We start from the raw sequence: 18,333 nt of genomic DNA on the forward strand, positions 1-18,333 counted from the left end.
AAGATGGACAAAAACAGGGCATGAGGTGTACTGAGTCTGGTTTACCTCACTTAATATGATGCTTTCCAGATCCATCCATTTTTGTAGAAATCTCATTATTTTGTCTATTTCTACAGTTGAATAAAATACCTTTGCTTCTGGATATATGCTCAGGAGTAGTACTCTTGGATCTTACCAAAGCTATATTTTTAAATATTGGAGAAATCTCCAAATAAATTTCCATAATGACTGAACTAGCTTACATTACAAGTGGTGAATAACTGATCCTCATTGGCACACATTTGCAAGAATTTGTTGACTATTTTATTACTATTTATTAATTAATTTGAATGCATGTGATCATCTTCTTACCTGTGTGTATGTCACCTACATTTAATCTTGGTATACAAAGAGACCTAAAAAGGGGTTTTAATCCTTTAGAACTAGAATTAGAGTCACTGGAATCAAAATGGGTGATATATGAAATGCCAGATGTATAACACAGACAAAACATCTTTGGTCAATCAAACTGATTGATCATGAATGTAAGTATAGGAATATGCCAAGCTGTGAGAGTTGTGCCTGTTGGAGTCTTTGGATCTCTCCATAGTTAACTAAATGAAGAGGAATCCTACAATGAAGAATACATACAAACTAGAGATGGTCAGTTTTGTGACAGATACATTAAATGTAGCAAACTAGATATGTAACGTGAAAAATAAAAGATCCAGAGACTGATATCAGTGTTCAAGATTCAAGCTGAAAATCAAAGCAAAGCAGCCAGCTGCTACAACTTGCCTCTGACTCAGTCTGAAAGGGCTGCACTGTCTCCATGAACACTCAGAGACAATGCTCTCTCCAGGAATCCTCAGAGGCTGAAGCTCTCAGTACCTGCCTCCTCCTCTTCATATTCCTTTCTCTGCCCAGCCATATCACTCCTGTCTCCACCTCCCTAATGCTGGGATCAAAGGTGTGAGCTCTGTTACTTTTCATTCTTGTGTAGGTCAGGGTGGCCTTGAACTCAGAGAGATCCATCTGCCTATCTCCTGAGTTCTGGGATTATATGTGTGTGCCACCACTGCCTGGCTATATAGTATGGCTGCTGGGATTAAATATGTATATCACAACTGCCTGACTGCTATAGTGATGACTGGGTTTGCTTTGTGAATCCTCAGGATAGTTTTAATAAATCATAAATAACATATCACCACATCGATAGTCAGCAATTCATTAAAAGCTGCCCTAGAGTAAAACAGCTTCAGAAAAAGATGGCCATCCTTGAAATAGTGGCTGACCAAACAAATTTTTAGAAAAAAGTTCTAATTATGTAAACCTCATGATCTAATGTGTAATCGTATACATGAACTCCTAAAATCAGGTAAATTGGATGGGACATAAAGATGTCAGAAAGCAAGGGACAGCATTGTTAACATAGCAGATATCATTTTGGTCTACTGAATTTTGATAATGAAGATTAGAAATATTTTTTTTATTGGTTGTATCTAATTAAATAGAAAAGTTACATGGAAATAAAATATATAGAATTTTCCTATCATTGTATTGTAAGAATTGTATTGCTATAAGAATTTTCCTTAAGATTCAAAATTCTTTTGACTTAATTATTAATATTTCTTCAGGTATAGTTATTGCAATACAAACCCATAAAAGGTTGACACAAGGAGAACTCTGGAGCTTCATAACATAGATATTCCTAAATTTAAAAAAATAAATGTAAACAATGACATATCTAAGGTAATCAACACCTACTTCAATTGACAAAAATATGTAATAATTTCACAAATATGCTCTTCTGTCTAGAATTTTGTTAAGAGCAGATTTGACATCCTTGTTTCTCAGGCTGTAAATCAATGGGTTCAGCATGGGAACAACAGTAGTATAAAACACAGATGACACTTTCCCTTGTTCCATTGAGCTGACTGATGATGGCTGTAAGTACATGAAGGCAGCAGAACCAAAGAAGATTCCAACAGCACAGATGTGGGAGCTGCAGGTGCTGAAGGCTTTGGACCTGCCTTCTGTAGAGCGAATGCGGAGGATGCTGGCAATGATAAAGATATACGAAGTAAAGATGGTCAAGGTAGGAGTGAGGATGTTTAATGCGCTTAGGAAGAGAACCAGTAATTCATTGATGTATGTGCTACAACAAGACAGTTCCAAGAGTGGAAAGAGATCACAAAAGTAGTAGTTAATCACATTGCTCTTGCACAAAATGAGTCTCAACATGAGACCCGTGTGAACTGAAGACCCAATAAAACCCAAAGTATAAACTCCCACTGTGAGCCAGAAGCAGAGATGATGAGACATGACAACATTGTAAAGTAAAGGGTTACAGATGGCAACATAGCGGTCATATGCCATTGCAGCCAACATATGACACTCTGCAATGGCAAAAAGAGAGAAAAAGTAGAGCTGAGTTATGCATTCTGGGTAGGAGATGATGTTCTTCTCTGTCACAAAGTTCACCAGCATTTTGGGAGTAATGACAGTGGAATGACATAGGTCAGTGAAGGACAGACTGCTAAGAAAATAATACATAGGAGTGTGAAGGTGAGAACTAAGCCAAATCAGTGTGATCATGCCTACATTGCCCACCACTGTGATGATGTAGATTTGTAGGAAGAGGAGGAAGAGAGGCAGCTGGAGCGCTTGCTGCTTGGAGAGCCCAGCCAGGATGAAGAAAGTTACCGTGGAATGATTCCCAGGCTCCATTTTCCTGTCAGGATTTAAAGAGAGAAAGTTAGTAGAGTCAGTACCTGTCTGTGTATACATATGTACACATGTTCAAATAAGTCACGAAGAGGTCATTATTTCGTCTCTCCTAAGGTATGATCTTCTGTACTTCCTATGTAAGACATCAATGACACCCATGGTCAAATACATAATACAGACAACAAAGTTTTGGAAACATGAGAGATCAGAGACATCTTAAAAAGTACTGAATTAAATATTTTTCTATATGAGAAGAAATATGTTCTTGAGGATTCCCTGTTCCTTCTAATATTAAAAAAAATATATTAGCCTATATAGTGAGTAAATTTTCTTTTGACCTAAGGTAGAGATTATTTGCAAATGTTTTCTATGATTTATTAACAAAGAACTACTTCACGTATAAAGTAGTGATATTTATTTTGACACATATGATCATTAAAATTCCAACTCAAAATTTTCCCAGTTTCTCTCACACAGTCCCACTGACTCTTGAAGATAGGCACATTACTGCTTTTCAGAGACTATACATTTAATCCTTTGTAGTTTTTCAATGAACTCGAGACATGCATTATTTTTCAGATTTGAACAATCTCTAGTAAATGAGCATGAAGGCATGCTGGCCTCCCAGCAGTCTGGGGTCGATGCACTCCACCTTGTTCAGGTCAGCTGTTTCTGTGGGTTTCACCACCCTGGCCCTGACCTCTTTGCTCTTCACTCCTCTCTCTCTGCAACTGGGTTCCAGAGTTCAGTTCAGTGTTTTGCTGTGGGTGTCTACCTCTGCTTCCATCAGCCACTGAATGAGGGCTCTAGGATGGCATATAAGGCAGTCACCAGTCTCATTATAGGGGAAGGGCTTAAGGTAGCCTCCCCACCATTGCCTAGATGGTCAGTTGGTGTCATCCTTGTAGATCTCTGGAAATCTCCCTAGTGCCAGATCTCTAGTCAAACATATAATGACTTTTTTGAACAAGTATTTGACTCATTGTTCTATTCAAAAAGTGTTGTTCAACTTGTCACACTTCTGAAAAGCAGAAACATTCTACCTGTGCTGTACTGTGTGAAATGACATTAAATATCTACATAGTGTGGAACTCCTTAAACACTAATATTACCTCACAAGGTCCTCTATGGGATTTTCCCCAGAAATACGTTTTGTTAACTGCAAATTCATTCCCATAGTGATTTTTGAATGTTGTTACTTCTTAATGTTTAGTTTTAGTTTTTTCCACTATGCACAGTTTCCATCCCTCATTTATAATACTTATTATGTTGCAGTACTTTATTACATATTAATTTCTTATGCTGTCAATATTTTCCAGTGTCTCAAATAAAGCTCAATCTGTTATAAAACAATTGGTATTACCAACTAACAAAGTTGTTTTATTGCCTTTTATTCTCTGGTATGTATTTTATACAATGATTAAACAGGATAAAATATAGATATTCCTCCATTTTAATGCTAACATTTGCTTTAGAAACTCCTATAATCTTTATTCAATGAATCCCATTTGATACTTACAGTACTGAAGATGTGTAATATTAAAGAGCAGTGTTACTAAGACAATAATCTGTATATCCAGAAATATACTTATTTTGCTTACATGTACACATCCATACTGCTTTTATAATTGTTATGCAGTATGCCAGAATCCCACACTAAATTGTAAATTGAGTACAGTGCTGTAGAACATGCCTTGCATATGTCATTTCTGAAAAGGAATATATTCTGTTAATAATGGCTTTTTGAACTGTACAGTGAATAGACTTTTGAAAGAACAGCTACTAAATTGCTACAAGCCACAAGATTACACAGTAATTATACTGTCATAATTTCATGAGAAATCTGGAAAAATTAAGAATTCTTCTGGGGGATTTTTTCCAACTTTTTTTATTTGAATTAGGAACAGAATTGTTTTACATGACAATCCCATTTCCCTTCTCCCACCCGTCCTCCCCTACATCCCCCCCCAACTAAAACCTTATCTGTCACATATCTTCTCTGCTCCCCCTGGTGAGGCCTTCCATAGGGTGTCATCAGAATCTTTCGTTTCCTTTGGGGTAGGGCCTAGGCCCACCCCCCTGTGTCTTGGCTCAGGGAGTATTTCTCTATATGGACTGGGCTCACAAAGTCCACACCTATGCTAGGGTTAAATACTGGGCTTCTACAGGAGGTCCTGTAGATTCAGGGACAACCGATACAAAAGTTGTATTTTCCTTTATAGTCTTATGAATAAATTGCCTGTTTCTTGATGTAAATTCTTCCTATAGCTTATTCCTCTCTGTAATAAACTTGACTTACTTCCTACAGTTCAACACTATCTGATCATTTACTGGGAGCAATTTCTCCCTTGCATTTGGAGTTTATTGATTACATTTCATAGCTGTGGTGAGACCTGTTTCCCCACCATCAGGTTCTTAGTCCCCTGTCCTATGTAATTTCAGAGATCTGCATTCCTACAATTATCCTTATTGACAGGCATTTGGTCAGGGTTTAGGGCTCAGGCAAAAGCATTCCATGTAAGACATTCCCAGATATCCAAGGACATAGAATTACTACATGCCCAAAGTTGTTGATTCATAGCTGCCCAGATGGATAGAAAAATAAAAGTGCCCTGGTTTTACGTCACTAGCACATACAGAAGAGATAACCTAAACTAACTCTGCACTAAAATATTCTCAAACTTGTCATTCCAGTTTATTAACCAAAATTCTAGCTCAGAAATTTACCGTTTGTGTTTCCCCTGAGAAGATAGCAGTAAAGATAATCAGCTCATTTGCTCATCCTCAGGAAAATTAAACTTTCTTGAAGGCCTGTCCTGCCACTCAGGGCAGAGCACTGGAAGGTGCCATGTTCTGTTTCTTGTGCAAATTAACTCACACACTCTCCTTGACCTACAGCCTTAAACAATTGGTGCTAAAGATTTCTCCTAACAGTTTTAGTTTGTTGCTCTGTGTTTAAATCTTACCTGCTTTGCTGACCCTGAGAAACTCAAGCTTCACATTGTATTGCAAAAAGAATTACCATTGTAAAAGTATATATACCATACCCCCAAGGACTGGGAAGACTGAAAGAAGCAAAGAAGAAAAGGAGACAAAATAATAAAGAGCCACGGGTAGAAAGATCATGTTTTAAGATTCTCTTTTCCCTCAGATTTTAGTTCCTTTGCTTATTTGTTGCTCCTTCTTTTGAACCCTGAGTAAAAAATGTAGAAGCTAAAGTTTTCCATACTAAGTTTCATACTGCTACAACTGAAAGGAGTACACAAACAATGTTTGCTATGATTTTTCCCAGCAGGAGACAGGGGAGGCCAAGGAAGTCTGTTCATCAAAGAGCACTTTTCCTATAATGCCCATGTGTAGTACACATATAGGCTTATGTGCATCTTTATATAGATTACAAAAAACACAGAAGATAATGAAATTATAAACATAAAGATTGAATTTCAGACATACCCTCTTTCCCTGAAAGTTCGGAGCTTCACAACTATACTGGCTTTGATAATGTTAGGAAGGATTATTTACAAAACTTTCTCTAAGTGACCAATCTTGCTCTCTGATGAGGATGACACCCAAAGTCACTTGTTCCTTTACAAAGCTTGGTATATGTGACAAATCTATATGCTAGTAGAGCTACTAATAGGTATCAAGAGAAAATAATGATTAATAAGCTCCCAATAGAATATGATCCTACTCTCTAACTCTCGGGAAATACATCAATTAGGAATCCATATTCTCTTGTTGGTACCCATACAACCTTGTAAAGTAGTTGTCCTTCTCATTAGATTGAGGATTTAAACAGCAATGAGAGAGGTAGCATTGGAGCTTCTGATGCTTTAATAATATATTTAAAAACTCTAAATTTCAAAATTATTAGACTTACAGTACAGAAAATGCTAAATGTAATAACCACCAAGAGAAAGGAGAAAAGTCGTTATCAGTTCAAGAAAACTTACGAGTTCTGGCTAACAGGAAAACTGTGGAAGCTGTGTACACCAAGCTTGGTTTAAGGTATTTTGGTCTAAGGAGTCCAGGAGGAGAGCTGAGGACTCAGTCTGATAACAATAAATCTAGGAACAGTAAAAAAAATATGTGATATAAAACTATTTTTTGTGATAAACATTTGATGAGAAATTACATTGAGAGATACAAAAATTTTTAAAATAGTTTCATTGAAATGGCATTATAATTACCTTCCCATACCCTTTCCTTCTTATAGCCTTCCCAAGTGTCATCCTTCCCATTTGTACAAATAAATGTAAAAATATAAAAATATGTTGCCTACTTGGTTATGGTGGATGATTTTTCTGAACTCACTGAGATTTTCCTACCTCTGTCTCCCAAGTGCTGGAATTCAATGTCTAAATATGTCCTTTCTAATGTGGTTACCTGTAGTTAATTTCTTGTTCTAGTGATTGTTACCCTTGTTATAGCATAATAATTTTATTGGCTTTAAATTGTATTTTGGCTTACTTGGTTAAGATTGTAAAAGAAAACAATAAAGAGAAGACTGTGTTTATTGTGAGACTTCATAGTGTGTGTGTGTGTGTGTGTGTGTGTGTGTGTGTGTGTGTGTAAATTAAACTACTTGGGCTGACAGTGCTCCCCACAAAAACCAGAGATTAGCAAACTCCCCAGTCCTTGGCACAAGAATCTTTCAAATGGTTTGTTCCTCCTAATCCAAGAAACTACTAAGATAATGAATACTAGCAACACGACAATGTAGCTCTTGATGTGCCCCACCACTGAATTTCAGGAAGAGACCCTATTGTTGAAGCTGCTTTACACTTAGGACACAAGAATCAGATGATTTGAGCTACATCAAACCTCAAAGCCTCCTCCTTGTAGTTGAACTTCCATGGTATCAGAAAATACTCTGCACTCTGCCAAGGAGGGTAAGAAATTAAAACAGTCCTATCCAGCTGCAATACCAATGAAATACAGTGCCCACTCCTCCCTCTTGGGTAGGAGTGATGAGCACAGGGTTCAAGACCAGGCTAGTGAAACCAACAGATACAGCTGACTTGAACAAGGCGGAGCTCATGGAACCCAGACTGATCCAGACCGCCTGAGCATGGGTGTCGGTGAGGAGGCCTTGGCAATCTATGGGGCCTCTGGTAGTGGATCAGTACTTATCCCTAACATACAAATGGACTTTGGGAGCCCATTCCACAAAGAGGAATACTCTCTCAACCTAGACACACAGGGGAAGGTATAAGCCCTGTTCCAAAGGCTATGACAATTTTTTTTGAAGATACCCCATGGAAGGCCTCACCCTCTCTGGGGAGCAGAAAGAGGTTAATGGGGGTAGATGAGGAGGGAAGGGAGAGGGAACTGGGACTGACATGTAAAACAATCTTCTTTTAATTTAAATAAAAATATAGAAAAATAAAAATAAAACAACAATAAAATAAATACAGTGGCCAGCCATAAAGGTGCAGTAAGTGCAGTTTGTATGATGGTGGTCAACCAAATCTGTGTAGTTGAACTTATGTCCCACTTATCTAGATGAAAAATCAAGCATGGTATTGTAAACCTAGCCAAATTCTTAGGTCTAGTGGACTTTAGAAAGGAATTAATTTATATAGTTACATATTATGTTATTTATTAAAAGCTAATTTATGTTAGAAATGTTTCTTTATTTTTTTGATATTCAGTGGTATTGTAGTGAGTCGGAAACACATAAGTGCAGGCAAGAAAAACACTGTAACTCTACATGTGGAAGAAACATTGATAAAGAAGTACTTGGAATTAAGGAGGACTCAAACAGCAGTGTCAAAATGTTGCAGTGATAACAATAAATATGTACAGTGTCTCTGTTCCCTTTTAACATTGCATCTCTAATTTAAGATGGTGTAATCAACTGTGGATAGGAATATGACAGGACCTCTCCTTTGCTTTCATATACAATAATGTAGTTCAAATTACTCTTCAAATATCAGAGCTACAATATTTTTATTCCAAATACTTAATAATACAAATCAGAAAACTGCTTTTCAAATCATTTGTCAATTAATCAGGAAGGCCATCTACAAAATATTGAAATAACCAACCAATATTGAATAAATTTACTTCCAAACCAATGTAATTGAGGCTTGCCTAAACAGGTCTGGGACAATTAAGCAAATATAAGAAACCATACAAAGGACTTTGAGGAATATTCAGGAGGTTATGTAGGTTGTTATCTGTGAATGAACTGGTCATACCAGAGAGTAGCAATTCTCCATGGGTAAGAAAGTGAGATATGCTTCATCCTTTGATACACTTCTTTCATATAATCCTTCACTATTAATAACATCTCATGTAGTGTTAATAATTGCTGATTATAGGCAATTTTCCCATGCAAATTACAGAATGTATACTCTCTTGCTAAGGAAAATGATTCTTTGTTAAGAAGAAAGTTATGTTTTCTAGTAACTTTTTTAGGGCAACTATGACGTCTTTATTTCTCAGGCTATAGATCATGGGATTCAACATAGGCACAACAATGGTATAAAACACGGATGACAGTTTTCCTTGGAGCAGGGAGCTGACTGATGATGGCTGAAGGTACATGAAAGCTAATGATCCATAAAAGACAACAACAGCCAAGATGTGGGAGCTGCAGGTGCTGAAGGCCTTGGATCTGCCCCCAGTGGATTGAATGTGGAGGATGCTAACAATGATGAAGATGTAAGAGCTAACGATGGTCATAACTGGTACAATAATGTTAAATGCACTGAAGGACAGTGCTAGTACCTCATTGATAAAAGTACCAGAACAAGAGAGCTCTAGTAATGGAAAAAGATCACAGAAGTAATGGTTTATTATATTAGCCTTACAGAAAAACACTCTTAGCAGAAAAACAGTGTGAGCTGTGGCACTTAGTAAGCCCATACCATATACCCCAGCTATCATCCAAAAACAGACCTGATAGGGCATGGTTACTTTGTAAAGCAAAGGATTAGAGATAGACACATAGCGGTCATATGCCATTACAGCCAACATGTGACATTCTGCAACAGCAAAAGCACAAAAGAAGTAGAACTGAGCAATGCATTCTGGGTAGGGGATGACATTCTTCTCTGTCACAAAGTTCACCAGCATTTTGGGAGTAATGACAGTGGACTGACAGCAGTCAATAAAGGACAGACTGCTGAGTAAATAATACATGGTTGTGTGCAGCTGAGAACTAAACAGAATCAAGATGACCATGCCCATGTTTCCCACAACTGTAACCAAATAGACTCCTAGGAAGACAAGGAATAGGGGCAATTGGAGCACTGGGTTCTCTGTTAACCCAGTAAGGATGAACTCAGTCACTGTGGTTTGATTTACTTCTTCCATGTTCTTCTGGAAACTCTATGCAAGAAGAGATTTTTTATAAGGAAGATCTTTTATAAAGAGTATCAGTTCTCCTATCTCTCAATGAACTTTGAAACAGAATTCAAATATTTTCAGGTATCTCCATTCCTCTAGCATCCTCTTTTCTATGTAAGCAGTCAGAGATTTTGTAATCCTAGAAAAAGGAAATATGCAAATTAATAATCATGTGGATATAGGTCAGTGTTAGAGCATTTGATTGCAAAGTAGTGTTCATACAGATGATTACATACTTGTGACTTTGTCATAAGAATTATGTCTACTGGTGCCCATTCCTACCACATGCAAAACATTCTAGCACCCTCTTTTGACTGTTTCACATAGTTCTCATGACTTATTAGCATCATGCCATCTTTGTTAGAAAATGTTTCATACATGGTACAGCGAATACATTATGCACAACAGATTCATAACTACTATTTGTGATGAAAGAATTGAAGATTCTACAATAAAATAATGAATATGAGAATTGTCTGCCCCTTCATCTAATTCTAGATATTTAGGTGAGGAAATAGGATGCTACAAATTGGAGGATTATAAATCAACAAAATAAAACAACTACTAGTAAACACATATAATTGAGCATCTAGAAAATCCAGATTTTGTTAAAAAGAACTATTAAATGCGAGTGTCAATTTATCAAGGTAATGTTAGATAACAGAAACCACAGGATAGTTGAAGAAATTTTAAGAAAATCAGCAGCTAACCCAGGAGTTAATTGGTTTAATTTAACCATGCCATTGTGAGCATACTGTATTGTGTATCATAATTGTGCATGACTTTATTTATGAGCTAAGTAAATGAATGAAAAAAAAAGAAAAAAATAGAACAGCTCTCCCCATTCTGGGACATTTCTAAATCATGAGGAATAGCTTCAAAATGACTATAGGTTGATACTGTTAACTTGTGTTCATTTGAATCAGTTGCTTATATGATAAACCGGACTTCTTAGTTTCCCAACTACATTGACAAGAAATCTCATTTCTATTTTAATGCTTCTGTACTATAAAAACTGAGAACCATATACTGTGAAAGACTGTGTCTTCCAAATAGGGAGTGTTGGGAACTTAAGCCCCAAAACAACATACTAAAGAATTTGAAACATTATAGGGAACAGAGGTCATGTGGCAAATTGATGAATGCTGCTATGTGACCCGGTTAGTTACCACTAACATGGGGCTGATGCTGTTTATATGTTTCTTTACATGTTTCATTTGAACTCCTTTTGTTCTTCAGCCTTCTACCATTTCATGATGCACCAAGAGGGTCTTCCCTTGATATGGGCTTCATGTCTTAAACTTCTCAAACTTCAGAAATTTATGACAAAATAAGTACAGCTCTTATTGATATATAAAATCTTCCAGTGGTATTCATTTTCATCAAAACATACACACACACACACACACACACACACACACACACACACACACACACACACACACACACACGAAAGCACACATCCTTCTATAACTCTGAGTCTGTTCATTGGCTTGTTTTACTCTATTTCCCATGCTTTGCAAACTTCTCCAGTAAATATTGGTCTCTGTCACAGAATCCCCATTTTTTTTATTCATAAATTTTGATAGATCTTGCCATGCTGTGGGCTTTGTCAACTTTCATTGACTAACTTTTCTGCAGCCCGGTTTTAACAAGCTCCCTTAACTTCCTTCTGTTCAGCTCTGTTGTGTCATCTAAGGGTTTGTACACCTTTGGCCATGGTCAAGAATTCTTCAAACGTATTTTGCATCAGTTGCCATGGGCCTTCTTTGTCAGAGGCATATTGAAAATAAATCAAAACACCAAAATGGCTTTTGACAAAGAATTGTTTTTAACCATTAAATTGAGATGAGAAGAAATATATATACATATATATTTCATTGATTTATTTTTTGTAAATGTTCATCTTACCGGCACCACTAACAATATATTTATCACCTCCCCAAATTTCTTTGAAGCAATTTGTGTCTCTTACTTTCCTGTCTTTGTATTTTGATATTTTATATAATGTTTGCCACCAATTATTTTGAATTACACAATGCCAGTATTTTAAACTTTCAACATAATATTACACTGAATATTTCTATGAAGACATTTAGAAGAACTGCTTCATGTAAAATACTGGAGATGATGAACTCATTGATTATATGCATTATGTATGTTCCCCACCCAAGTACTCACAGCCATTATTGTATTCTCCAACTCACTGAATTTTACTGCTACAGATAATTAATATAAGTGGATACCTGTGGTCTTCTTCCTTTTACAGCTGGCTTATTTTTCATTCTGAATATTCTCTAGATTCATCAATAGTTTTTAAATCACTGCAATTTGCCTTATAAGGAATAGAAACAATGAAGAGTCAGAGCTAACAAATTTACATCCATAATTTTTGTTTCATTCATTATTCACTATTTACTAATAGCAAATATGAATGAGGTGGTTAAAGTTACCATTTTTAATAGAACATTTGTTATATGAGATAATTATGAATCAAAGGTGAAACCATATCTCATAGTAATATGAATCCAAGCAATATCTACTTTTAATGTGTAAGTACTTAACATGTTATATTTTTGTTCTGCATAGTTAAGTCTGTCTTGAAACAGGATTACATCCATAATTTGATGATACCAAAATTGCTATGGCATTTATTATAAATGGTAACAAGCACTTATGGGCTAATAATCATTTAAGCAGATATTGTTAGGATATTATTATGTACCAATAATAAAACAAATTAAAAGTGTTAAGCATACAGTTTCCTGTGGCCTTCAGGATAGAGATAAAGAATACACATAATCTGCTCTTCAGAATTCTACAATCTATAAGGGCATAGGTAGGGAAACAAGACTCAGGAATATATAAGTTATTTAGGACCACAGCCACTATGATGCTAGTCCTTCCCAGGGGATGATATTAATGAAAATATTTTACAGAATCATAAAAAGTAAAACTGCTTTTCTTTTTGGCCCATATTAAATTACATTTGTAATAATTAACACCATGCCATGCATTTTGAATTAAAAATTATCCAACAAACTAAGTTAATAAACAGCTTCAAAACAACCGTAAAACAATCACACTGCCTAAGTTAAAATTAGTGTAGACAGAATTGCCTCTTGTGATTTTATGTCATAGGGAATGGGAGAATGTTTATGGAAGCAAGAGAAATGCAAACTTCTGGATCTTAACTGGTTTTTCAGTGGTCATGACAATAAGGGACTTGGGATAACCTCACATGACCACACCCATACATAAAGATTTAAAGCAGTTTTCTGTTCTATTGCTGTGAAAAACATAATGGCCAAAAATTACAAAAGCAAGAATTTATCTAGGGATTTGATTAGAGTTCTAGAGGTTTAGTCTATCCTCATCCTGGCCGGTAAGGTTGCATCAGGCAGGCAGGTGGGCAGGCCACTTGGGCAATAGTAGAGAGCTACATTCTAATACAAAGGCAGGGCAGAGAGAGGGAGATTAGGCCTTACATTGGCTTTTAAATTCTAAAAGCCCATCCCCAGTGACACATCTTCTCAAGCTAGGCCATATCTTATTTCAAAAAGATAATGACCTTAATCCTTCCTAAACAGTCCACCAACAGGGATCCAAATATTCAATATATAACACTATCTTTGCCATTCTTAATTCAGTTCAGGACAGGTATCTAATCCTAACTGATTAATCCTAAACATACACATATGAGCTACACTGAATGGACTCATCATGTTCTGTGTGTATATGCATGCATATATACATATATGTGTATGATATATATCATACATGTATGTATAAATGTAATAGTAATTAAAGAAGTCAATAATTTGAAAACTGTTGGGTAAGAGAATAGGAGAAGTAGTAGGAGAAAGGGAATGTCTGGAATAGTAAAAATACAGAGTATTCATCTATGAAATTCCCAAAACAAATTTAAATTAAAATAAACATTAATAAAAGTGTATTAACCAAACCTATTTTAAAAATATGTGAGGTTCTTGGGAAGAAAATGGGTCTTGAGAGACAAAATGTCAAACATGTCTAGTAACAAGAGAATATAGAATGGAGTAGAGGAGTCTACGATATTTAGGAGCTAAAGACCTGTGTCTGGACATACCTCTCTTCCTTCCCAGAAAGATAAATACTGGGTGCATTCTTCACATTAGAAGGAAAAGTGGCCTTGAGCATGTGAGGGCAGAGTATACATGATGATCTGTTGAGCCACTATTTCTTAAAGCTGAATTTCAAAGTCACTTGTTGTTCTACTAAGTTCGGTCTGTATAAACATTTTATATGCAGACATAGATAACAAGAGATTGGTTAGCAAAAGAACAGTGGGAATTACCTCTGTCTAGAGTCTCATCCCTTAAGTTTCATCTCCAGGGAAATCAAGAACCAGAATTATTATCTATTTCCCAGCGGTTCTCACCTGTGTAATATAGTCCAGTAATAGGATTTCTAGTTCTTTTTAAAGTATAGACTTATTAAAAGTATCTAAGAAGCATTAAACTATACCTGAAATCTTAAAGATATACACTAAAGAGATTTTTCTAAAAATATTTTCTTCAAAAGAAAAAAAATTGTAGCAAGGAAAGCAACTGGAAGTATTTGTACTTTGTAACTCTCCTTGACAAATGTGCTTAGATAGTATAAGAGAGCTGCCAAATCAGTTTACTTGGAATATTTTACCCAAGAATTGGATAAAATCAGTTTTCTTCCCATCTAAGTTATAAAATTTTAGATATTTAAACAATGCACATAAAGTAGCAATGAGGGAATCCTAGGAGACTTGGGGTCTAGGGTGATAGTTAAGGCAGAGACGTCAAGAGCTACTGAGTCTTACTAAAGAAATTGATTATATTCCAAAAAGAGAATAATGTGTGCACTTTTTCTTGTTATCAAGAACAACATTAAGAAGTTCTGAGGGCGGCTGGAATAGAAACTTGAGAGATCAGTTGGTGTGAGGCAGAAGGAGAGAGTACTGAAAGATGACTTGTAAGCAGGAGGTGCGGGTGGGAATGCGGGGGAGGGCTTTTCAGGATCACCTTAAAACCTGATGCAAGGGAATCTCCCAGGAATCTACAGGGGTGGCTGCAGGGAAGACTCCTAGCAATAGCAGATACGTAGCCTGCACTGATCATCTCCAGGGACCAGAATGATGCCTAACCCAATTGTCATCAGAGATGTTTCACCCAGCAACTGATGGAAACACATGCTGACCCAGAGCTAAACATTTGGCCAAGTTTAGGGAATCATGCAAGAGATGGAGAGAAAGGATTATTAGAGCCTGAGGGGTCAAGGACACCACAAGAAAACTCACAAAATCCAACCTGAGCTCATGCAGGCTTACAGAGACTGAAAGGGCAACCAGAGAACCTGCATGGGACTGACCTAAGCATATATGTTGCAAATATGTAGCTTGATCCTCTCTCGGGATTCCTAACAGTGGGAACAGCAACTGTCTCTTTTACTGGCTTTTGTTACCCTGCTCCTCATACTTGGGTCTCCTTGCCCATCCTTAATATGTGGAGAGGTGCTTAGTCTTACTATAACTTGATATGCCATGTTTTGTGAAAAAATAAAATAGAGCTATGTATTCTGGGTAGGGGATGACATTCTTCTCAGTCATAAAGTTCACCAGCATTTTGGGAATAATGACAGTTGACTGACAGCAGTCAATAAATGACAGACTGCAGAGTAAATAATACATGGGTGTGTGCAGCTCAGAACTAAACATAATCAAGATGATCAGGCCCAGGTTTTCCAACATTCTAATCATGTAGCCTGCTACGAGGGCAAGGATCAGGGACAACAGGAGTCCTGGAACCCCCCTCTTTTTTCAAATAATTTGTTGTTCTAAAATGATGACTTGTAGATAGAAGCCATTCATAGTGGTTAACATACTTTTTACCTTTGCTTCAAAAATGGTTATTGATTCTACCCAGCTGCTCACAAATTCAGACTTCTCTGATATGTGTGATTTTATAGTCCAAGAACATCTTGTGCCTTGGTTGTAATACTCTCTCCATTGAAGCTAAATTGTTTCTTGAAATATAATTTAAACAGTATTCCCGAGGAAACATTTTCCACTTAACATAATGATCAAGAGTATCTCATCACTTCACTTTTGTTCTTCTAGCATTTTAGGTTGGGCAATCAGAAGCTAAACAAAATTTAAAGCAAAAAGGGAAACCATCCATGCACATGAATAAATATAATTAATATGATAGTGTCTACAGAAAATACAGAATCTGCTAATAGTATCTATTAGAAGAAAATAACAGTAAAGGCAACTTCAAGCATGCAAGACTCTCACAAAAGTTCAACTGAATTTTCACAAACTTTACATAAGCAATGAAAGCTTCCCTTTTCTGTTTGTTCATGGTGAAACAAAAAATCAGTCATATTATTGTGTCAATATTATTTGTTTAATCCAGAATTTCTCTGGCTATCCTGGATCCTTTGCTCTTCCCTATGAATTTTAAGATTGTTTTTGTATCTCTGTAAAAATGTCATGGGGATTGATACTGCACTAAAACTGTTTTTTTGGTAGGATGTTCAGTCACAAAATGAACGTCAGCAGATCATGACCAATGAGTGTCTTCCAACTTGTAATGCCTTCTCTTATTTCCTTACTCATAGAAATAATATTTCACTATAGAATCATTGACTTACAATGGTAGTGGTTGTGTGATGTTACATCATTTATAATTTATCAAAGTTTGCCTGAGTGTTCAGAATGCAAAGCTAGCCACAAGCCAAAAAGGTCAGGCACTGGTGATACACACCTTTAATCCCAGCAGCAATACTAGCTAGCCATAGAGCCAGGCAGTGGTGGCTTACACCTTTAGTCCCAGGACTCTTTTAGATCAAGGCCACACTGAGCTACATGAAATTTATCCTATCTAAAAGAGAAACAGCTCACACAATGGTGATATCAGCACTTTGGATCACACAACTTTAATATACAATAGGAACAGATATTCAATCGAGGGCATTTTGGTCTCCAAACACATTGAGGGTATGATTGCTTCAGTCTGGGTAGAGGTAAAAACTACTGGCTTGGCTGCTTTTCTTCTTTGACCACTAGCTTAAAACCCAATATCTATCTCTGGCTTTTTATTCTTTGTGTTGCAGGGTTGTTTGATTTCTGTTTTTTTATTTGTTTGTTTTTTGTTTCCTGAGTTTGTAGTGAGAGAGTTTCTTTACATAATTCAATGTGATTTGTGTTGATATACAGAAGAGGTTTGAAATTTTGTTAGTTAATTTTGTATCCTCCCACTTTGGTAAGATTATTAATCAATTCTAGGATCTTTCTGGTAGATCCTAGATCTGGTATATATAATATCATAGTCTCCTCCAACAAAAAATTTTGGTTATTTTTTATCTTTTTTCTTTCTTTAATTGCTCTATTAGGACTTGAAGGAATGCATCGAAAAAGCTATAGATATTAGATTTCCCTGCATTGTTTGTGTGTGTGTGTGTGTGTGTGTGTGTGTGTGTTTGTGTGTGTATTTATAGCAGACCGCTTTTGGTGGATAAACTATAAGGTGAATCATCCCTTGAGAAGACAGATTCTCCATGTCTCAGCAATCAATTGGTCATTAATTGCCTGTTACTATTCATCTTGTGTGAGGCTTTATGAATGGAAAGTAAGATGGTGTTGTCACTGTATGATTACAGTTTAGGCCACATATTGTTAATATTTTACAGTGTGTTGCATCCCTCTCAAATATAGAAGACTATCTTGCAGCTAACATTCTGGTCCCCTGGGTCTTACAATCTTTCTTTTCCTCCTTCTTAAACCTATGAGCGTTAAAGATGTATTAGTTGGGGCTGGGAAACCCACAGTAAAAGAGTTTTAACTCTTTTTTAACAAATCAGCCGGGCGTTGGTGGCGCATGCCTTTAATCCCAGCACTCAGGAGGCAGAGGCAGGTGGATCTCTGTGAGTTCGAAGCCAGCTGGGTCTCCAGAGCGAGTGCCAGGATAGGCGCCAAAGCTACCCAGAAAAACTCTGTCTCAAAAAAAAAAAAACAAAAAAAAAACAAAAAAAAACAAAAACAAACAAAAAACAAAAAAAACATAACAAATCATAATAAAGATTATATTACCGCCAAAATAATGCACTTCTGTTTATTAGCATTGTCTGTATGTATTTCATTTGTTTATTTTTTAATTATCTTCTTTAGATATTCATATACACAATGACTTTTGTAGTCTTCTAATAACTATTGAAGAAAGCATACTAGTAACTACACTAAAAATTCTGATTATC

The 18,333-nt window shown here is 36.3% G+C and overlaps 2 protein-coding genes across 2 annotated transcripts; both read right to left on the reverse strand.

Annotated features, from left to right (window-relative positions):
* Nucleotides 1-1,773: 1,773 nt before the first annotated feature.
* On the reverse strand, nt 1,774-2,709 carry LOC100772384. Its single transcript, XM_027412275.1, has one exon. It carries the CDS (start codon nt 2,707-2,709, stop codon nt 1,774-1,776), a length of 936 nt encoding a protein of 311 aa, XP_027268076.1.
* Nucleotides 2,710-9,075: 6,366 nt separating this feature from the next.
* LOC100752255 (olfactory receptor 150-like) lies at nt 9,076-10,032 on the reverse strand. Its single transcript, XM_027412191.1, has one exon. It carries the CDS (start codon nt 10,030-10,032, stop codon nt 9,076-9,078), a length of 957 nt encoding a protein of 318 aa, XP_027267992.1.
* Nucleotides 10,033-18,333: the final 8,301 nt, after the last annotated feature.

This window comes from Cricetulus griseus, chromosome 4 (genome assembly GCF_003668045.3).
Source record: "Cricetulus griseus strain 17A/GY chromosome 4, alternate assembly CriGri-PICRH-1.0, whole genome shotgun sequence".
NCBI lineage: Eukaryota > Metazoa > Chordata > Mammalia > Rodentia > Cricetidae > Cricetulus > Cricetulus griseus.

Bases quoted from the DNA above. Each gene is read 5' to 3' on its own strand.
- LOC100772384 (XM_027412275.1), bottom strand. From the start codon at position 2,709: ATGGAGCCTGGGAATCATTCCACGGTAACTTTCTTCATCCTGGCTGGG.
- LOC100752255 (XM_027412191.1), bottom strand. From the start codon at position 10,032: ATGGAAGAAGTAAATCAAACCACAGTGACTGAGTTCATCCTTACTGGG.